The 24355-nt window shown below is 40.3% G+C and overlaps 1 protein-coding gene across 1 annotated transcript in view; it reads left to right on the plus strand.

Annotated features, from left to right (window-relative positions):
- Nucleotides 1–3499: 3499 nt before the first annotated feature.
- Nucleotides 3500–24355, plus strand: part of ncam1b (neural cell adhesion molecule 1b) — a gene marked incomplete at both ends in the record, with an annotated part of 64557 nt that continues 43701 nt past the window's right edge. Inside the window, one exon of the mRNA XM_079225459.1 lies at nt 3500–3551. Coding sequence (XP_079081585.1) covers nt 3500–3551 — 52 coding nt within the window. The remainder of the gene's footprint in view (nt 3552–24355) is intronic.

Below are 24355 nucleotides of genomic sequence, written 5' to 3' on the forward strand. Positions count from 1 at the left end.
TTTTAAAGAAGAAAAAGAAATACAGAGTATGTCCTTAGTCACACTGAAATCCACTGAACATAATTATGCATACCCCTTCCTTCACATCTGACCTCTACTTCTCTCTCCCATGACCCGGAAACCAATGTTCATACCAGTACTGTATGCTGCCCTCTGTTACAGAAGTGGAGGAGGCAAGATAAGCTATTTTTAAACCTCCTACAGTGGAGGATGTTCACATGCATCCTTTCCATGAAATATGCTGACAGTATGGTCAGTGTAGACGTATCAAATGATGGATATAATGGACAGAGTTTGACTTCAGTAATTACCACTGAACAAAGTAGATGTAAATGTGAGGCGTGTGCTCAAGAGAGCATGCATTTGTGGTCATGGCTCTAATGGGTGAAAAGATGAGAGGAGGCAGGAGAAAGAAGGGGAAATCTACCAAACAGGGAGATGGAGAACACAAAATAACTGCCAGAGGTGTGTAATAAAACGCACGTTTGAAGTTTCAGAGGGTTGAACATGTTATTAAAATGACTTATTTTTATCAAACTGAGGAGAATGAAACAAGCGGAGATGAGATTTATCAGCATGTACGTCCATTGCTACTATACTGCAGTGTGTGATTGAACATGAGGAATAAAGCCAAATAGATCTTGACAAAGTGATTCTGGGTCATTTGAGTAGATGAAAGAGCATATTATGTGTGCTTTACCACAAATGGACAGCATATTCAGTTGAAGAGAAATTGAGTTGATGGCTCGTACATGAATACAACTTTGTTTCTGCTAAATAATAAAAAATAAATGTATGAAGAAGCTTAAGGCATGTGGCAGTCCAAGTTATACTACCACACACAAACACACACACACACACACACGATCAATTTGAATAAGAGTAATATGAATAAGAGTATTATAAATAAGATGGTAGCACAAAGTAAAAAATGGAGCACTGATAAACTGCTGGACAGATTTATTTCAGATGATACAACTGGGCAGTTTTCTAAAGGCCGATTGAAAATTATATCTCCAGTTAATCTTTTTATTAATTCACTCCAAGGTATTCAGCTGATGGGACCTGTGGTTTCATTTCCATAAATGATGAACTCGATCAGAAGACATGCATTTAGCCAGATTTTTTTTTCATGCTTTAAAAGAAAAAGCTTTAAAAATGTCTTGGAAATTCAAATGTTTGAGGTTAAAGCACACAAAGAAGATAACTCAGGAAAAAAAACAACAGCAAAAAAAGCTACATCAGCTTTTCAACTTCAATGCACACTGAATAAAACACTACAGTGGATTTCGGAGGGCATTTGTATGCATGAGTCATCAGCTGAGTCATACTTTTCCTATCATGCCAAAGCACAAACAGCAGTCAGACCTCATTCTTTTCCCCCAACACCCCCCAGGTCCCAAACGCATCAAGCTTCTCCTCGCTGCCTTCTTCTTAGAAGACTGCGTTTAAAAGAGGAATGGAGGGGAGTATGTGAACATTTTTGGGGCCACACTCCTTGTGGTGGTATGTATGGAGGGAATTGTTATGTCAAAGGATGGGTTGCAGCAAATGTGCAAGATTTGACCACACTACATTTACAGCCAGCCCACAAATTGATTTGGGTTTATTAAATTTGGCTCATTGCATCTCTCTGCTGGCCAACAGTGCAAATCAAAGGCAAACCGCCCTCTCAGGGTGCCAAATGCTATGGTCCCCCATGCTGTGCAAGCAAACCACTTTCTCTTCCCCTTGCATCCTTGTTCTCTCAGGTACCATTGACTCTGCAGCCTAAATAAAAGTGTGTTGCATAAGGCTCTCTTTGGTCATTGAAGGGGTGAAGGGGGTCAGTGGAGTATTGTTTCTTTTTTAACTGTTGCATTTCAAATATAATGTTGGACTCGGACAGTATTTTGATAAAAGCACAGCAATGTTTTCCGACAATGTGTTCCAAGAACAATATTATTTATGTTCGTTTTACAGTTGATCTGTTAACTGTAATCTGACTCTGTAAAGCACAAATGTTAAATATGAAAGAAAGAAAAAACTGCTACCCCTGACAAATGATGACGACAGAGCCTTGTCTACAGCTGCCCCCTCCCTCTGGAACTCTCTTCCCAAACTCATCCGAGACGGCACCGACCTTTCCATATTCAAATCTCAAATCAAAACCCACCTCTTCAGAACTGCTTTTAATGTGTGATTGTGTGCTCTATGTTCTTATTGTTTTATTTGTTTTTATTGTATAGCTTTTATGATGATTCAAACAATGTTTTGGAAAGTCTCTTCGAGTATTATGAAAAGCGCTATACAAATCAAATGCATTATTATTATTATTATGATTTTTTTTATAGTGAAAAGCATGTATCATTGGAGTTTGTCAGGGTTGTGGCTGCCATTGAGGACACATTGTTTCTCCTGTGGATGAGTTTCCATACAGTTACACTGCCATTTAAATGGGTGGGTTTTGAAGGCTGATTCTAATATGTTTTCACTCAGCTTCAAGCGTTCTATGGAAAGGAGACACAAAAGAGGACATTCCTGGCGGTGTGATTAAAAGCTTTAACACTGCCTTTGACCCATCATATTGAAAGATAAACATGGTCAGTTAAATGAAGTAAATGTGAACAAAGAATCACAAATCACAAGCTGGAATTGTTGTTTACTAAATCACTTAAAATGTTATTACTGTAGCGATTAATCAATTATCAAAATAATTGTAAATTATTCGTCTGTCGGCCAACTAGTTTATTTACTAATTGTTTCAGATCTATCGGCAACCCACGATGATTCATATTCATTTTGATAATAATTATTTTCGCTTGAATAAAGTCTAGTCTAATGGGATAGCTGCATATTTCTATAAAGTTTTATTGAATCTAAATAAATCATTAAAGCCATTCATTATAAACCCTTTATAAAGGGTGCCTTGTTTTGCATGTATTTGTACATGCTCAGTTTATTCTCGGGGAAAATAAATGAATTAGGATTTATATTTCTTTTTACATAAGCTATTTGGTGTCCTCTCAGAAATCCGTTTTTTTCACAGAAAACATAGCTGTTATGAATATAGATTTTTTTTCTTCTTAGCTTGAAGGTTCATTTTTTTAAACTCTTTTACCATCATATATTGCTCCTAATTAGTATGCGAGCTGTATTTTATTTTTGATTGTTTGCATTATAATTATTACTGCAGGGGTTTCCCCCGTGACATTGGGTTTCCTTTGAAACCCGCGCACTATTTAACAGGAGGGTCTTCATTCCGCGGATGAATCCACGTGTGTGAAAAGGCTCCGCTTGTCAGTCAGACTTTGAACAGTGCACTGGCGCTCATCACTGCTAATCTTCGGCCGCCGCCTGTCGTCAACAACGCTGCTGCTGACAGTTCACCGACCAGCTAGAGAAATACAGACGAGGATGAACAGTTGCTGAGATAAAGCGGGGAAACCGGAGGGCAACACCGTAGGGACCGAGCGGAGATTAAACCTCAGCCGTTGAACGCTGTTATTCGGGAGTTGCGATGGTCCAGTCAAGGGATATTTTTCTAGCCTTGCTTCTTGTGGGCTTCGCAGGTAAGACAATCTCACATTCAACACTTCAGATAGACATGTTTACGTTTTGCTTACGAATACATCGGCACCTTTTCAATAGTGGTCAGAAAGGACGCAGGCATCCACTCGCCTCCTGGTGTGCCTCCTCTCTCCTCCCTCCTCCCGCAGGGCACTCCGTTTAGCAGGTGCAACGGTAACGGTACTGCGCCTGCTGCTAATTAGCTTACTGTCGAGCACGGCGAGGTGTTTAAAAAAAAAGAGAAGTGAAGACAGCTTGCTGCTAATGTGTTAGGGAACCATTTTATCTGAAGACACACACACACACACACACACACACAGTGGGCTACATAATCCATGTACTCTTTGCGTGACCAGCCTAGTACGCTGCTGACTTAGCGGTATTGTGCATTAAATACGACATGATGTCCGGAAAGGACACGCGTGTAAACTGTGTTGTAACGGATGTGAGGATTATATTATGTCATTTGGGATTGTTAAAAACATTATTTTGTTAGCCCATTTAAGCCCGTGTTGGAGTCGGCCGTTTGCCTCTCCTTGCATGGGACGTGTTTGTTGTTGACGGGAGGGAGTGATGCTGGGCTCCTTGTATTTGTAGACACGCACGCGCACACGCGCATGCACGCTCAAACAGCCTTCGGGGTTGAGGCACGTTCCCTCAGTTTAAAGGTACATTGTGCAAAAATGAAACGCGCAGCATTTTGAAGTGCACCTGGAGACGTGTGCAGGTGTGATGGCACCATAGGAGGGGTCACTGACAGGATGCAGGATCGCTTAAAGTACATGGAGGGTCTTTCAGAGGCAATATGGGTTGATTTGGCCTCTGAGGCACTCTGATGCATAGCAAGCACAACTTCTACTCTGAATCATCTGTTATGTAATCCGATGCCACGATAAAGGCTTTGAAATTAGATCCTCTAAGTTGGTAAAATGTGTCCTTACGTAATTTTAATTGTGGGAGTTTTGTGACAAATTGCATTTTTTAATAGCTTTTGCACGCCCATTTTTTTGATTAAAATCAGTAATTTGACATGAGAGGCGATTATGCTTGGTGTAGTACTCTCAGCTAGACTCAGGCTCAGGGTTTTCATGGGATAGCCTTTTAATCCTTTATATACAATCCAATATGTGCAGGGGTGTCCTCGAGCAGGAGAGGAAAACACACAGGAAGTGGAGCCCTCACTGCATTGTAATGGTAATGCATTTTCTCTTGGGCTCAGTGGAACATTTTATGTGGAAATGTCAATTTGCACGACCCTTTTGATTATGATTCAGTCTCCTCCTAATATAATTAAATTTGTATTTGACACGTTACTCTGTTATGCATCTACCACCAATTGCACTTAAACACTTAATAATACTACTACTACTGAACATCTTGAGAAAACCTTTTAATTTAATGGAAGCATGAAATGAGATCGAAAAATGATAAATAATAAACTGAGAAACTTCAGCCTCTTGAATTTGAGGGACAATACCTTTTTACATTTTGGAACATCTGAAGCTATAATAGATTAGATATTATATGACTCACTCCATCTGACCTTGTTAATACAGTTGTTATATAATTTAGCCATCATGTTTGAGGCTGATAATTATATATTTTTATTTCTTCAAGTTGAAACTGTAAACTGAAACACACTGTAATGGTAGCACTGTTTGTAAATGCCCTTAATCACATATCTTTGGCATTTCTGCACTAAAGTGTCTTGTCACTTATCAGCAATAACCTAATGTTGGTCGATCTAGCAGCTCAGTCAATTTATGAGTTTAACTGTATTATACAACATAATTAGGAAAGGGAATATGGGGTTTGGTTTGAATCCTATAAGATAACATGAGAAACATAACCTTAAATATATATTTGTGTGCAATATAAAGTGGATGATGAAGCAGTTGGGTTGAATATGGATTTAACAGAGATAGGAGGATTCTGACCTTTTGATAGGCCGATCACTGAGGCTAAAATACAAATGTTTGTTTTCTACTCCTTTATTAAATCAGATATTGCAGGGTTTGGCGCTGCACAAATGTCAGAAATAATACTTAAATAAATGTCAGTTTGGGAATTCGTCGATGATGTTTTGGTAGAGTTGCCGTGTTCATGACTGAACCGAGATTTGGAAGGCCTGAACCATCTTTCTCTTTCCTTTCCTCTCTGCTGGCTGCATGCTCAATGGGCCTGTTGAGCCTCTTGACATACTTATTAATTGATCCTCTTCAAACTGATAACTGGAATGTGGAAGAATTTCAAGACTCCATTTCTGACATGAAATGAAATATAGCCTCCAGAATTTGAAAAGAGAGAAGGGAAGCAAAACTAGGCGAGATAAGAGAAGAGTTCCCAATGTCCTCAACCTGTGGGACATGATGAATTAATTGCAATCTTCATCTCACCATATGGCTCTCACTTCAACAGCATAATGTGGCTCTCTCTAGTTTACTGTAGGATTGCTTCACTTAGCCTGTGTTACATCATCAGTCAGACCATGCGGGAATGATGACGTACGCTGCTCCATTTACTAAGCAAGATGGAATCATGGCTGACTGCAGGCCGACTTACAAAACCTCCAGACTTCATCACGTCTGACTTAGCTTCATGAGGATGGAACTCAACTTTGCCAAAAGCAATGGCTGCGAGTCCAACTGCTCCAACTTGATAGAGCCGTGATTACTTCAGAACAGTGTGTGCACATTGTGCACCGCCAGCAGTGTTTCTCATATTTAGAATTTATTTAGGAGGTCCAACAAAATAGATTATTTCCCATTCACCCCCAAAATGGCCTGCCTCAATTTATCTGGTGGATTTCTTCAATTCTTCTTTTGTCGACAAGCAGCTAAATCTAAATGTATTCCAATTCCAATTATGTAAAGTCGAGAAAAAAATCAAATGCTCACATTGGAGAAGCTGAAAACCAAGCAAATGTTTGGCATTATCGATTAATAAATGACTCAAACATCTCATTGTTGTCAATCCAATTTTCTTTCACGTCAGTTCAGCATTTCAACGCTACATCATACTAGAATCACGGCCTGGTGCTTCACTATCCCAGCAATGCAAAACAGAATTAAGCATTTAATTAAAACCATCACGGAGAGGAAGTGTGTTGGTATAACCAGTAGTAATTGTTTATGACCCAAAGCAGTAGGAGTGATTGCACCGCCATGTACATTTGCAGTCACCGCTTAACATGCCTTCGAATTGGAGCGTCAAGCAGTTCTCGGCAACATCATATTAAAGTCAGACAGACCTTTGGACGAAGGTACATTTGGGAAATAGACAAGCTGAGATCCAATGCGAGGAACATTTTCAACTTCTCAAATTGATTTAATGATATGGTGCAGTTTAAACTTGAGAAAGTACACAATATCACAGTATGCCAACACAAAAACAATTGTTTGAAATATTCCCTTTTACACTCAATTAAAAACCTTAAGGACATGAGGTAATACACACATAATATTTTTTATAACTTCAGCCTTTTTTTAACAGTCTCAGTGTTTTCATGCATAAACATGGAATAAAAAAGTCGGTAATGAAGCTTAACGATCACAAATAGTCCAACGTGTAAACTCACGCAGGTAGTGTTGTGAACGCAGCATTGAGGAGTGTGAATAGATGGCACTCCGCTGCATAAAAAAATCTCCTTCAAAATAAAAGCACATAAAAAATCCCCTTCAAAATAAAAGCCCATTCAAAGGTCCGCGATTCACTGAAAACGGATCCGTGAAGCCGCGCGGGCCACATAAAATGACGCGGCGGGCCTTGAGTTTGACATATGTGCTTTAGAGGATCGAACCAGAATATTTTTCCGAATGGAACTGATGATGGAAAAACACAACCACTGTCTTGGGAGACACTATCTTGGAAACAACTGTCAAACCATGAATGTTTTAGCTATTTTAACTATTCAACATATTCACATAGTGCACATAGCTATCTTAATGGGGAAGTCAGTACCATACCCATTTCCTATAAATCAGAGTGTAGATTGTAGTTTTAAAGCTCCCAGATCATAGATGCTGTGTTTTTTATTCAGTGTTAGCAAGGAGGAGCAAGAGAGTGAGACTGTGGTTTTGTTCCAGCCAGGACTACTTGACGCTACTAGTGAAAGGGAGTGGATCAGACAGATCCAGGTCTGAGAGAGTTGATAAGAGCTGCATTGCCTAGGGACCGTAAAAAGATGACGTTAAACATGCACGTGACCCAGTGGAGCATTGTGGGAGCAACATAAACACCCTTTCCTGAGGGTTTGCTCACAGATGAGGCGCCGGCTGTGGGGCTTAGTGGTTGTTGTTTTTAGTGATTACGTCTGAGAGGCCTAAGATATTATATTAGTAATTAGGTATAATTTCAGCGTACAGAATGGGTTAAACACGGCACTGTTGCCTGGCAGACTAGCTTGTTTTGTATTTTGTAGTGTACGTGAGTACTGAACACCTGCTTGCAGATTGCAAATCTACTAACTTCATCCACGGTGTGACTGCTTCTCTCAAAACTGAAAACATGTTAAGATCTCCAAACTATCAAGAAATTAGAGCAGCGTGTCCTTATTATTCATCAAATCAAAAAGAGGTCAGCACCGTGGACACGGGATCCCTGTGGACTTGTAATCCTAGATTGGTAAACCTTTAGGCATTATATGGCCTCTCCACTTTTTTTTTACATTTACTCTGTGGGACAAAAAAAACCTGCGACAGGGTGTTGCAGACTTTGCGAAAGTTTTGTCTTTTTTTAATAGTGTCAATTATCTGTTGGGTATAATTGTCTGTTTGTTCAGACCACCACCTCCTGTTTACAGTGATGCAGACAACTTTGAGCCAGACAGATTTGACCCGTCAGCTTCAGTTATTTACATGCAAGATGCACTTGGCAAAATGTATTACCTTTTTTCTCTACGCTATATACCTGCACAGACTGATTTCTCATTTTCCTTCGGCTTGTAAGAACTGAAAGCATCTCCTATCTCCCTCTCTGCCTCTCCATGTCTCAGTTGGGTGTGAGAAAAGCAGAGAAAAATAGGATTTGTCTGACTCAAAACAAAGTCATCACAGCCTTGACACAATTATGTACGACGCCAACTCCTGATAGCAAACTTTACAGTATGTCTGATTTTTAAGGAAAAGAGTGCATGTCTCATCTTACTGTAATGAAGGTATATACGCTGTTGGCTAGGATTTAGCTCGCAACTTCCTTTTAGGAGTGTGAGGAAGCACCCTCTGTGTGTCTTCTTATGCATCCATGCACATCACGGTACATTCATTATTGAAACACTAAAGGAAGGCATCACCATGCACAGAGAAGGGTACATTCAGATTGCTATGCCCCAGGCTTTCTTTTTATACAGTCACCATAGTGTGTCACCCTCTCTAACGTCATTTTCCTCTACTGGCTGGCTTAGTCATCGCCTGGCAATTTAGAGATACCTCTGTTTCAGACAAAGTCATAACATGCATTAATATTATTATGAAGAACCCCCCCCCCCCATCATTAAAGCAGTGAAGTGACACCAATTCAATAAAGAAAAGCTGTTATTTGAAATGTATAATTAGATCACACAAGAAGGTACCATCTCCAGAGGAGCAAAAATAGCTATAGTTTGGCAGCTTTTATCCATTCAATGTGCAGGATCCACTTTTGAAAGGATGTCAGTGATTCTCACAGATAGGCTGTACTTGGGCCACATGCATAAGTATTCTAACAGTCACTCAAGTATATTTTAACCCACTTAACATCTTTTGGGAAGTGTTGGCGGATGTATAACAGTGGGTTGCAGTGCATTGTGCGTACTTTGTGTAAAATCATGCACAGATAACCCTCAAACTTTGCATTCAATCTTCCAACTCTTTATTCAAGGGCTCTTTATTCATAGATATTGTCCCTACTCATAAAGATGATGATAAATAATAATTACCTTTTATAAATGTATTATAACTTAAATCCACAGGGATCAGTTTAGCGTCTCATTATTCTTAAGATGATCATATTTAATGGGTTCATGTTACAGTTTTAGGCATTTTAGAGGACTATGAGGAAAAGGGAAATTAAGAAAATGATAACATTGGGGAAGGCAATTAACCTAGTTTAAACATCCTGGCTGAGTAAAATTATGTAACTGATATGTCCAAGGATAGAAAGAAACCTAGGCCACATGGCAACATGGCTCCTATTTCTAATGTTGTAGTAGAACTGTGTAGCTCCTATCAACGCAAATGCGTGGATCGTGATTAACTATTTCCTTAGTATGTTGAAATATTTTTAGATTTACAAAGCTTTTACAAATATTTACAAAACTCTTTGATCAAATCGATCATTATGCTGTAGTAAGCTTTTCACACAGTGAACATTTGAGTTTGGTTTTTTAATTATTCTATTAGCGTTTTAACCTACTGTTCACACATATAGACATTCACAATAATCAGCTTTTATTTAAATTTGAAAATGTTATCAGGTTGATACATTTAACCCAGTACAGCCCGAGATCTTAACATCCACTTTGACCTTTTCTTTATTTTGATCCTGGACAGAACATGTAGGCCTGTGGTTATTGACCCCAATGAATAATTAATGAGTAATGTTAAGGACGTTACACCATCTCTTACCACCATTTACCATGCTGCTTTTGTGGTCTTGTAAGAGATGGCATTGTAGGTAATTGTTATCCGGAATTTATTTATCCATGCATTTACTCGAATGCACATGGAGCCACGACAATCTTTTCTCCCAACAGTAGCTTCACCAGGAGGGTGTTACACACTTGGAGATTCAGACTATCCACCACAGACCTCATCCCTTTTCACAGACAGACAAAGAAGGACAGCATTTTGAGAAGCCAAAGGGAATTTTAAGGCGTTTTCACTGAGGGCACTGAATTGCTAACATTAACAGGCAAAACCACCGAGAGTTGAGCGTAGCACTGAGCACAATTCCTGAACCCAAGAGACAGGAGGTGTAGCTGAAAGATTGGAGGGGATTAGAGTCCATCTCCGAGTCAGAGGTCACTGGAGTACCATAGTTAACTGCTCAGTGGTCGAGTGCTGGTGGCTGATTAGATTTGTTCTCAAATACTGAAGACTGTTTGGATATTATTTGGCCCAATTACTGGGGTGGTTTTCTGACTTCTGTGTAATTGCACTGTTAAATACCTCTTGAAACCGTATTGAAAGATATTCCAGCCTATTATTGAACCTCAGATTCACCTTTTTATGTGGAACAGTTGAGCAGCCCTTAACCTGGTGACAGATTGAGGATTCATGAGGATTCATGAGGATTTGCTATTCCATTGTCTGAAAAGGCTTGCGGCATGTTTCCTGTGCTAGATTGGGTGCAGGGGGCCGCTGTTGCAAGTCAGTAATTCCCTGTTAGCTGGAGCGCTGTTAGCATCCTTGGCATAAACTCAAGCACAGTGGCTTTTGGCATTGGACTCTGATACGGGTTGACTTGTTACCTTTACTATGATGTATATGGATAGAATATCAAGGCACAGAGTTTGATGACACTTAGGTTGCGTAATTGTTGCTTCACTGAACTCAATAGTTTACTGGTCAGCCCTCACCTTTGGTGACAAGCTTTGGAGATTGGCCTAAAGGGGAAATAAATAAATGCAAGATTCTCAGCAGTTGTATCTCTATCTTTTTATGCATTCCAACAAAAGCCAGTTGGCGTGTTCATAGGTGGAAAGCTTTGGATGAAGCACACTGCATGTCTGTGTGCAGGTCTCCACAGGAAAACAGTAAGGTTCGCATTAATAAGGATTCCAGTGAATGAAATGCTGGGCAGTATGACCAAACATATGGATCAAGGTATTTTTTAAGGTATTCTTAGGATATCACTGTATTTTTTGCATTACTGTGGTTTTATATAGGTTGATCATATCTTATCCTATTGCCAGGAGAACATATCATCAAAAAAATGTTGATGTCATCATCTGCTGAAGACTTTCCCTACTATAGGGTTTCCTCTGCCCCACAAAATTGTACAATATATTAAGACATCCGATTGCATGAAACAGTTGCAGAATTTAAACTATTTTTACTGCGCAAACTGCATCGTAGTAAAAGAAAAGAACTTGAAATCAATACGTTATATATGCCAAGAACTTTAACATTGCTTCCTTTACAAAACAAACTATTTGAAGATAGTTGTTAACCACCATAAACTGACCACAGGTCTGTTGTTGTAGAAAAGTGGGCGACTGTATAACGCTCTGTTTCTAGCTTACTTTGCTGTTGTTGGTATGTTGTTTGCGTCCGTAGTGTCACGTCACCGCATGACCTATGCAGTGCCTTGGGCCAATACCTCTTCATGCGATGGCTGACCCTTTGTCTTCACTGTTTCACTAGTGCTACTAGCTGACGGCCTCAAATCCGATGACCATAATATCACCCTTGGTATTCCAAGTTCTCTACTGAGCTGTACTAAGTTGCTAGTGTTAGCTCCACAGGCAACATCAGTGGCTACGTCTGATTTTTTTTCAACCCAAAAACTTGGGCTCTCTTGGGCCCAAGTTGTTCTTGTGCATCTCCGGTCTCTTTTCCATCTGTCTTTTCTGTCCTTGTTCTTGTGCAGCAGTGGCAGAGCCTCTACCAGCTGTTAACAGACTTTTGTTCTACCTGGCTAGATAGCAGCTATAACGTTATCTCAGCAGTTCAACGGTGTACATTTGAAAATGTCATTTCATATCACATTGAAATTATCATCATCTTAAAAGATTTTTTTATTATTTAGACATTGGAATTTTACTGCAATATTTAGTGTCTTAAAATTATGTTGAGATACATAACACTTGAGCTTCCCAGTGGGACACGCTCTAAAAGCACAGGCAGCAGGCCCGGCTATGTTAACAAAGTAAGGCGAAGCTCGGATTACAACACACACAGATGGACAGGGACTTCATTCTCTGCTCAGATAGACATTACACAACTATATCATTACAAAAGCTAATACTTGTTTGCGGCTATATTAATGCTCTGTTTGTCGTATATTCCTCCTTTAAACTTACAGACTACAAATTATTACAATTTCTTTAAATTGGTTCTTTGCATTTCAAACTTTTCAAAGCGGCGTTGTTGATACTGCCTCTAAATATTGACTACTGGAATCTGAATGAGATTTTGAGAGTTTGCTATTGTGAGTGAGAAGGTACAAGGGGATGAAAGACAGGAGGCCTGCAAGGTTATTACCTCAAACACACAATGAGAATAGATATCGGTTGTATTATAAGCTTGGTGTTCAACCTACAATTTTTATTGTTTTTCTTAAGGAGGAGCAGACTAAAATGCAATATCTTAAAAATGCAGTGAGTGCCATCTTTTGAAGTTCTCTGTGACGCTGTAGGTTTGGCACCTTGTCTGTCTTTTTGTTCATTTTTTTTTACCATTTCTCTCACGCTCCTCGCTGAAGGATCTCCTCTCAGTATGAGTCTTTGACTTCCACTGCCTAAAAGCCGTCTTGCTCTCTTTGCCAGCAGAAGCCGGAAGTATCATGATGAACCCCATTGTTCATATTTTCCATGGATGTCATAGAGTGCAAAAGCAGATGACAGGCCCCCTGAAGAAAATTAAATTATCTTGCAGCACTAGTCATAGTAACCATGCCAGTGTAAAGAGACAGGGCATCTATGCACCCTTGAACTGTTTCAAAATGGAAGCATACCATTTGGAGAAATCACCAATCTAAAGACAACCACCATGGTTGTCAATGTTTTGTTACTGTCTTAAATACTTACTCATCATTCTGAAGCTTGAAGCAGCTTCAGTAGATTCATGTTCATGTTTGTGGTCCAAGTGCTCACAGTCTTTTCCCATTCATCACATAGACTGTGCGGTCAGCCATAGTCTAATTTGTCTCGCCGCAGTTCATAGATACCAAAAATATTTTTTAGCAGATGGGTCGACTGGCTCGCACCGGGCAGATTTGTAATGCCGGCGCTCTGAAAGACCCAGAGAAAGTGGCTCTGGCCCATGAGCTTCACTGCACCCATCGGCCGGACCTCGCCACTTCCCGAGGACTTGGACTAAGTGCTTGTGGCGGGTGCGGTCTGCGGCGATATTAGCAACCCAGCCAACTCGTCTTGAAACACGGACCCCGTCTCTTTGTGTGTGTGACTATTTCGCCACATTATCACCATTCATATCTATACAAGCTGTGTTGATGAAATTGTTTATTAGAGCACAGTGGGGAAAGAAGTACTCAGATATTGTACTGAAAGGTGCACTGTGTAGGATATGGAGACATCCAGCAGTGAGGTTGCAGATTGCAACCAACTGAAAATTCTTCTGTGTGCCAAGCATGTAGTAGAACTACGATGGGCGGAGCAAAGACGTAAACTGCCCATCTAGAGCCTGTGTTTGGTTTTTCTGATCTCATCTACTGGAGAAACATGGCGGCCGGCTCCGTGAAGAGGTCCTGCTCCGCTTTCTTATTTTCAGGTGAGAGGGTCCGAGGTCCACCCACCACAGTCTTCAACAAGTTCTGTGGAAAACACTGCAATGCAGTAAGCTAGTGTTTTGCAATTTTCCCACCCAAAACTTTTTGTGCCTTTTGTGCTGCGTACGCTCCCTGCAACTTATTTTGTGTATAGTCATTTTCAAGCTAAATATATTTAGAAGCAAGGGGAGATTTTGTGAAAAATGAAATACACATTTTGTAAAGCACTATTTCGCAGAACAATGTTGGAAACAGTAAATTTGGATTAAAAAACTAAAAGAAAATTCAGTAACTATGCTGTATGCTGTTAACAAATAGTAATCATTTGCTGTAATCTTAATGGCATACAGGGGATTTGTGGATCTACTCCCACTGGAGATATCTTCACAACAGCCATTAGTGGGGAGGCGGGATATGTGAGGGCTGTTCTCTGCCTTATGACAGCGTGTGGCTGCTTTCTCTGCCTGACTGGCCACAGTAACGCACAGCGGAAACACATTTTGACTGAACAGGGTCAGGGCGCCGTTTCACCACTGGATGTAAGCCACCATGCCGGAGCATTGAAGATGTTTCACATCAGCTGTGGCGTTCATTTTGTTCGTTGGTCTTACTGCGCCTTATTGGAGAATGTGTTTACACAGCATTTTTGGTTTGTTGATATCATTGGGTGTCGGATCAATAAGCATCCACCTCTGTAGTGTTGCAACTCACGGTTCAGATCACAGATCAGATCAGCAAAAAAAAAAGAAAAAACAGCAAGTATAACTTTTAGAGATCCCTGATAGACGTATTTTTTGCCGCTGATACTAATCACCAATCATTGATGTTCCTATTGGCAGGTACAGATCTCTTTGTTGTTTAATTATAGCAGCTGGTCTACCATAGATAACAAATCATAAAATCTGCTCTGAAGTCAGTGTGTACCATCAACAAATCTAAATTGTGTCCTTTTACTTTGTGATAGTAATTTATATCGTTTTTTTTTCCTTCATAAAAACACAGAATTCAAGTGATAAGATACAAATATAAAAAAGATTTAATTTTTATTGATTAATACAAATATTGTTTTAATGATGTATTATAAGCAGTTTACAGGCATTGTAAACAAACAGGTTATAATTCCTTCTCTCTCATTGACGGATAACGATCGCCAGTAAAACTTTATTTCACACTGTGATGGTTAACGTTAAACTGCATATTAATCCTCAGTGCACATGCATTCTGAACCGCGAAGGGGGATCCGTACGGATCACGGCTCGACAGTGGTCCATTACATCACTGGAATTTTTGGTGTGTGTAATTGATTTGCAGAAATATTTAACTATTCAGGATTGTTAATTATATCCCTGTCTACAGTCTCCTTTGCTCTACAATTACTTGCATCTTTGGTTATCGGGACACATGTCACTACAGTCATGGGAATGCATTTTTCTTACTGTTACTGTCTCTATAAGACCTTTTGTTTTTTTAATAATTCGTTGGAAAGCAAGTAATGCAATGCAGTTTCCGCAGTATCTGTCCAAATCGTGGCATTGTGATGTGCTGTTGTAAAATATGCAACCCTGTTTTCAAGCTAATTTTCTCATAGAACTTAATTAGAAAATAAGTTTGGAGGATTGCAACGTTGAAATTATGTTTTTCCTGAGGTTCTGGATATTTATTCACTGGTGGTTGGACATGTTTCTCCACAATGTGAGCATGCTGTGGGCTGAGGCAACTGTGGTTAGTTTGTGTCTCAAAGAGATCTTGTTTAAATAACCAGAGGAGGGTTCAATCTCTTAACAGGTGTCAAGAGCATCATGGTGAAAGGCATGCTGTGTTTACTTACACAGAAAAATTGGGCTAAATTATTTTCAAGTGAATCTGTTTACGAGTGTGAACCTTTGATAGACTGTGGCTGTCTGCCCCTTTGTCATCAGTAGACTAACCTGCAGAGTATCATCCACAGTCATAGTGGGAAGCTTGCTCGCTGTCCCCAAGTTGTGGTACTCGCTAGACATTAAACCAGTGGAATAATTTGTTTTCACAGAATCGCTCAGAGATTCTGTGAAAACACTTGCATGTGGTAGTCTGTGATGGCTTAAAAGAACATGGGTAGTTTTGAAACAGCTTTAATACTTTCAATGTTTTTGTTGAATGAGAAAATGTTTTATACCGGGGCAGTCTATAATATCAAGGTCCAACTGTTGAGAGTTTTTGATGCAGACTGATTCACGATTTCCCCGTGACATCTTAGTTCTTGATTATTGGGCGAGGTTTGTGTTCCCCAGAGAACTAATTAATCCAAGTGAGGCCTCGGACTAAACAGCATTATACAATCTAGATGACAAACCAGAATTGAGTCGCAAAAAATTCAGTCTGTGGTTAAGACATTTCTTATGTGGAGTCTACGTTATGTGCTGCCCACTATGTCCACTTGGACTGTCCTGATGTTTTTTTTAAATCAACTTTTTGTCAATGTCTGTTTTAGACCTTGTACACAGAAGATACTTTCACATAAATGAAAACGTTCACTTCGTGCATTCCCCAAATGGGGTAATAATCCCAATTTAAATACAATATGACTTGAATTTGTATTTTTTAGACCTACATCAACTAAATCTGTGATAAATTGAATTTCTTAGAACAGAATCTCCCGCGTTGCTCTGCCCCTGACACATGTATTTAGTGCAGCTCACAGGATTTGTTACAGAACATCCAATGAGCTGCATCTCAAATGTGCAGTGTACGCTGCATCGGCTCTACCTCAGCCTGAACTGAATGGCTTTCAATGGAGGTGAATCTGTAGTAGGCTAATTCGCTGTCTTGACTGGTTGCTATCATCTGAAGGTCAAACCAATGACGTCCAACAATAACCACCAATAACAAATCTTGGACAGTTTGATATGCTTATCAGCAGCATATATCTTACTCCATCCATCCATCCATCCATTATCAGCCGCTTATCCAGGGTCGGGTCGCGGTGGCAGCAGGTTCAGCAGGCCGACCCAGGCTTCCCTCTCACCCGCAACACTTTCCAGCTCATTCTGGGGGATCCCGAGGCGTTCCAAGGCCAGCCGGGAGATATAATCCCTCCAGCGTGTCCTCGGTCTTTCCCGGGGTCTCCTACCTATCTTACTCCATGTATAACCTAATTTTCTGCTGTCAAGGTATAACACCTGAAAACTATTTAAGATAGATATGACCCTCAAATCCATGCATGTCCACTGGTAATGAAATTAGTCCAAGCCACTTAGCTGAGACTGTCACATATTGAGAGTCATGTATAACGGAGCAGGCATAAAGTCTGCAGAAATGCATTACCTCACTCTAATTAATCACAAACATGTTTTTAAGTGCCTTGATTAATGGCGATAGTCTTCCTTCTCTGTAGATCTGTCTCCAGAGATTCTAGCCCTGAGGAATAGAGTCGTCAACTCTCTGGAGGTTATCCTTTTCCCAGTGTCTATTTTTACAGTCCAGTCTCTGATTGGCCAACAAGGTGTGTGCGTGTGCGTGTGCGTGTGTGTAAGCTCATGTTGTGTCATAAGGTGCCTCTGTGCCATCTGTCGCCCCTCAGAGGAGCCGTTGTGAGGACTGACCACGCCTAGCCAGTCTGTCTCAGAGAATGCAAAACACAACCTTGGGCTTTCCTTGCTCTTTTGTACTGACAGCTATATCAGGATCATGAAAGGAATACAGGATCCACATTCCCCATTAGTGCTTTTAATGAAATCAATACAAGGTCCTTTTGTCCTTTTGGTTATGTTTTTTCTGTCAAGCCAACAGTATGCGGTATGATCAAGTACATTGAATCTCAATGGTAAATAATCTCTTGATTACGCATTGAATATGCATCACATCCCCTGATATTACATTCTAACAGTAAACATGAACAGATTTGCTTAGCAGGTGTAATAACAGGTTGTCCATGAGTCATTGCTTGTGTAGTCAGAGTATGAATGTGTTGTCCCACCGAAAGTGCGAATGATTCACATTTGTGTTACAGACTTGGCTGACTGAAAAAAAAAAACACTGAACAACATCGTTCTTCAGGTTCACTGACCATTACTTACCTTAACTGCACTCTTGCCAAATCATCCTCAAGTGCAGCACATATGATGTTTAAACCAAGCGGCGACCTCCGAGGCTGAAAAATTAAGCCGAAGCAGAAGGGCCAAAAACTGCTAATCAGGATCTGTAATGTCTGTGAAATTTACACTGTATTCCCTCCAGCTAAATCCTGGAATACAGGATTGCACCATTCAACAGGGACTGTTTTCCTATTCACATACCTGACAGAACAGAGGACAGAACAGAGGACTCTGGCAAGAATGTGTGCTTTTTGGTGAAGAAAGTTAACGCCAATGCTCAAATTGAAGGAGCTGATGGGATTGCATTTCACTGGGGTTGTCATGTAAACCTAGTAGGATTTAATGTGACAAATACATTGATTGAATGAAGAAGTCCTGTGCCAAAGTGTGAAATTCTAATGGCAGTATTGTTTATGTATATGTTAGTATTGGTACCAACCGGCAACAAGACCTCAGGGTTAACATTTGGTTGCAGTTTCAGCAACCAGGCTTCCTTTGACCTGCCTCCAGCCTAGCACCACCTTTTTTAACCAAACAGGTTTTCTTTGGGTGCTATGGTTCATTATTGATATGCTCCCCAGGTCCCGCCGGAACCAGCACAAGTTTATCTAAAACGCTTCACGAGTGTTACGCATCCTCATCGAGCTTCTCATTAGCATCTTTAATTAGTCAGAAACTGGGAGCATGTTGGAAGAACACGGCGTCACAAGGCAAATGGCTCGCAGTTAAGGTTTAGCACAATTAGATGTGGCACGGATTAATGAGAGAGAGCCTTGAATAACACGTAAATGCTACCGGAGTACCCAGTGTGCCCTTGTCAGAAGGGCAGGGAAATCACTTCCTCACCATTTAAAAGAAAAGAACGACCTTCTTTATTGAATGTTCCCAGGGAAAAGAGATGAGAATTCAGAGCATGACCCTGAGGCCGAATCTTTAAAGCAATATGCTGCTAAAGTGATAAATGCAGTAAGGCCAATTATATAGATTTTAAATCTGACCATCTATTTAGCATCTCAGAGCTATTGGTCTTATTTCAAGCTATTCATGCAATCAACTACTAGTTGTGAAATCTTTACCTGGACGTGGTCAGTACTGTTGCCTCACAGTAAAGAATGTTGAAGGCCCACAACCACCTGGCTCCCCCTTACCTCTAGCGTGCCCCCTCCCCATGCCCAGGTCTGCTGATGCAGCCTCTTACAAGTCACTAAGACCAAGTGCTGAACCTTGGGTGATTGGGCACTTTTTCCATGTTTTTAACTTTCTAGTTAACACGATTGTATTATTATTTTTTCTTTCAATTTATTGTCTTCTTACCTTATATTTTATTTTTCAGCATGTAAAATGTCTTTGACAGCTCTGATGTATTATTTGTATTATTGATGTATTATTGTTATTATTAGAAGTTTTTATCTTCTCCCTGTGTTAGCATGGATTTCCTCTGGGTGCTCTGGTTTCCAAAACCAAAGACATGCCATGCATTAGTTATATTAGGATCCTCCTGCTTTTGCCCTGACCAACGTGATGGCCTCAGAACTTTGGTTGGTCCCCCCCAGGCACTGTGTTGTAGTTACCCAGCGTTCCTAAATAGTTAGGATGGGTCACATTCAGAGGACACATTTTCCCATGGGGATTTATAAAGTGTAACTAATTTTAAATGGGATAAAACAAATTAGCTTCTCAGTAGAGCATAGATAAATGATGTGTCACGATCAAAGGGTTTTATTCTGATATGGTCAGCAGGGGGCTGATTTTCCAGCAGGGAAATGCACTGCATGTACACATCAGAAAGATAAATTACACATCAATGGCAGTTGTCTGGTTAGTTGGATTGCAAGAGATCCTGGGCTTCAGTCTGTGAAATCAAGTGAAATCAAGTGAGTAAGTTAGTAGCAGAGATGCACCGATCGATCTGACGCTGTTTCCAACTTTTTACCGGTCACGTTTACACACGCGTGCTCTAAGCAGCTTATAATATATATTCAAAACGGCTAATGTCTATATTTTCTTTAATCAAAGCAATTACAATACTTTCAAATACAATCATTTAATTCCTAATCATTGGATTTGTGTGCTATGCAAATTACAACTACAACTGCATCAAGTGTTAGAAGTGTTTTTGCAGGAAGCTAGGTACTTGTACACAATTAAAGTTAGTTATTGTGTGGAAATTACTGTTGATTAAAATAGTCAATAGAGTCAATACGGTGCTAACAGAAAAGCCTTATATATAATTCTATACTTTTGTCTTTTACTTATTGAGCAAATGTGTATGTTTATGAGCACAGAGGAGTATAAATGTTCACCACCATTAGATAAATGTGAAATCTCACGTTTGGGAAGTTTTATTGGTTATGCAAAGGAAGTCTCCTACAGTAATGTTCAGACTGCAGTTAACAGTATGTTTCATGACCTGTCTGCTTGATGGGTTTCTGGTAACACCAACCTACTCAGTGCTGTTTCATGTTCTGCATTAAATCAGAAATGTTGTGAACAATTCATCATAGAAATGTGCAGATAGAAGCTTTGCTTTCAAACTTGGTCACACAGTCTGTCACAGATCTTTTCGTTGTCTTTTCTTTCTGTTTTTATCATGCTGGCTGTTGGTATGTGGTTATCTTGAATGTAATGTTTGGCCGGTAAACCATTCAGATAAATGGGAATTAACAGCTTAGCAGCTTTTTGTTGAGGCAGCTAATCAGAAGCCTGTTTGATGCACAGACACGGTTTTGATTTGCTTTGATTGGCTTACAGTTGGCAAAAAGCGCATAGTGGTCAGTAGGGACAGAATACGAGGACAGGAAAAGACCAACTTTGGCATCATCGTCTTGGCTACTGTGGTGGGTGACCGTTGTTTATTCACTGGCAGTCTAAATTTACTGGCATTTGATACTTGGCAGGTGCTAATATCCGACTGTTAGTCTGGGAGGCGGGACATCAGTATGTGATTGACTGCTGGTGGGTGTCGTCCAAATGCTCAGCTTCAGCCAAACCGTTCATGCCAGCAAGTGAGGGAGAGGGGATGGCCGTGGTAAACATTGTTCAGCATTTCTCTGGCCATAGGGTGAGTTTGGGCTTCAGGTTTCTCCACTCGCGATCAACGCGTTCACACAATCATCTGCCTCAGCTGCTCTGTAACCTTGACAGAGACACGGTCATGCCAGCTTTTTATTTTCATTAGTGCTTTAATCCAATTACTGTGTTGTCTTCCATAATCTCTAATGGGTCTGCGTCGTCTCCCCACCATTCATGGACGCCCCAAGAAGTGGCTGCACACACTGTGTCATCCTACACCACATAATGAGGACTCAAGTGCTGCTCTGCCTCTCTGTCCTGCCCCTGGCTCTGTCTGGCTGTATCTGAAATGGTGCATTCCCTCTTATTGATCCTCTTCCTGGTGGAGTCACAGGCAGGCTTATCCGGCTCGTCCCAGCTTGTCTTCCTTCTGAATGGACACACAGAGAGAGCTGTGTGCATGTGCCAGGCTTCGGGTCTCTGTGTAGTCCCAGGCAGCTTGTGGCTGAGTGGTCTTTGTGGCTCCCGCCCTCCTGCCCTCCCTGTCCCTCTTTTTTAGCCTCCTTTGTTGTTGCAGGAATTATTAGGGATGCATGAAATAATGTCCAGTTAGCACAGCATTAACGTATTATATTCTGTGAAATCTTAAAAGCTTTCTCACAAGTAGCAAGAAGGCGGCTGCTCTGTGGGCTTTTTCATGGGATTGTGTCGTGACTAGCACTAACAGGGAAGCCACTGGAGAAACACTGTTATGATTAATCTGGAGGAACAAGTGTTATTTTACGACAGTCCGTGGTGATTCATTGTGTTCGCAGAGATGTTACAATTTCAGTCATTGTTCGTGCCACACAGGCTACCTATTCATGTATGTAGTCGCCACACAGGATTCAAACCCCCCCAAAAGAGAAAAAAAATCTTTGCACTTTGCCCAGTATTCAGCCTCCAAGAATCTTTCCATATCACTGATTATGCATGTCATTTTTAGACATAGTGACAGACTGCTGCCTCTCAGTCCTTGCATAGGTTGTACAGCTCGCTGAACGGAAATCCAACTGGCCTTTTTGTTTAATGTCCCACATATAGTGACAAAATATGTTTATCCTTTTTTTGTTGTAGTATGTGTTCACATCATTTTCTGAATGATTTACTGAGCCACAACTAATTTTCTGGAAGCTTTCTCTCCCATATATTTTAAGTGTCCTTGCCAGTATGATGTCTGCATTTTCTTTTGCCTTCTAAATACTGACTCATTAGAGGAGTACACAGCATAGCATGATGGGCCACAGACGCTCAGATCTCTGCGTCCCTGGGCTTTTGTTGTGTGGCGCACAGATGAGGCAGATGCTGAAGGGCACTCGCACTAAATTGCCTGAATGAGGGCGAATTCTGTTGGCCACTGAAGTGGAGTGCACCGTAGATCATCGACTCTGCTTGTCTTTAGCAAAGCGAGGCAAAGGAATGTAGCTCAGAGAGGCTCGCATCCATTAGGGAGTTCATTTTAACTTCTTTTTTGGCTTCAGTTTGAAGTCATGATGCTACTTAAAAGATGTTATTGCTCCACGGTGTTTCCCATATAGAAATGTATTATATTATTTATGATTCTTGTCAGTAGGCCTTAGAAATGCAGCGCCAAGTCTGGGAGAATGGTGCATTCATGTGCAACTGCATAGACTGGAAAAAAATCTTCCCTAATTTAAATCTCGCTTGGGAATACAATTGTGTTTGGCAACAGACTCAAGTGATGCATATCGAACACATCCACCACAATACATTCTCAGGATGAGCATAATCTCCCATGATCAGGTAAATAACAAAGTGTATTCTCTTAAACGGTTAATTTGAATGATTTTTTAATGAATAGGCCAGATGATATAGCTTGTCTATACATCTTTTGGAGAATTGTGCAATGCAAAAACGAATACAATTGTTGTGGTTGGTTCTTTGGTTTCTGCTTTAAAAATAAATAAATACCTGCATTCGGTCTAATAATCAGAATAAATACTCCACAATTGCCCGACCGCAAAAGTGATATATTCAAATTGTTCAACTAATCATTTCAGCTTTGGTCAGGGCACACCTGTCCTTGTTGACGTCAATAAATATCAATAAAGTCTGCTCAGAACTAAGCCAGCGCGTGTGTTTGAGTTTAAATTCATCAAAGTTTAGTTTCGTGCACTGTGTTTTAACGACCTCTTCAGTGTGCAAAGTCACTCCTAGATTGTGTGCACTGCTGCGTCCAATCAGACAGCCATGAATTAAGTTTGGTAGTGGTTACTACAAATGAACAGCTGATTTTATGTCTGTAAGCCGGGGACAGCTGTGGCTGGAGGCATTATGTTTTTGGGTTGTCCGTCTGTATCTCAGGAACACCGGAAGCGATTTTCCTCAGGTTTGGCAGAAACGTCCACCTGGACTTAAGGATGAACTGATAATCATTCACAAAACAAGTTTTTGCCCATAACTAGAAAAATAGCATATGCTAATTGCACACAAATGTCTAATAGGATAAAAGTGAGGACACTTTGGACGAACATGGATGTAGATCGCAGCGTGACAACCACAAGGTGGTAATTCTAGTTTCAGTACACTTCTTTATGTGAAGAGGGTTACACATTTAATTTGTTTGGGAGCTATTTAATATGGGTTGTAATTTAATTTATACACCATGTTTTTACATTATATTTCATTTGAAAATAGTATTTTTTTTCATGGATGTGTTTTGATGTATTAGAATCAGGACATTGTTTGTTATTGTTTGCTTATGACAAAGTGATAAAAGGGATGTGTCATAACATATGAAAGGTTATATGATACTTCAATATCACAGGCAAATACATTTCAAAAGCCCCTACTACAACAACAGAGAGTCTGAATCATCTCTACTGTGGCAGCTCAGCTTCTGCTGCCTCGGCCTCTCAATCTAATATGTGCTGCCCTATTATGTAACACATAAATATGACCATTACGTCAGTATTTCAAGTGATCATTTTACGCCCTCGTTTTTTAACACGTAACATTCCATGTCACGAAATAAATATAAAATAAATGTTTAGATGCAAGTAATAATTTACACCTTTATAATATCATAAGCCTCCTTACTAAGTTCCGCAAATGCCATAGAAAGAACATTTTGGATTAAGACTTTGGTTTTACAGGGGTAATTTGGACCGAAAGTCTTAAAATAGATGTTATTAAGAACCAGGCAGTGACTTTGCTCTAGTGGTTACTTTTGGGCTGGCATGTCCTTTTAAACGTAATGCACAGAGATTTATTGTGAGCTGCCAGCCATCTGT

The sequence above is a fragment of the Taurulus bubalis genome (genome assembly GCF_910589615.1).
Source record: "Taurulus bubalis genome assembly, chromosome: 10".
NCBI classification, from domain to species: Eukaryota; Metazoa; Chordata; class Actinopteri; order Perciformes; family Cottidae; genus Taurulus; species Taurulus bubalis.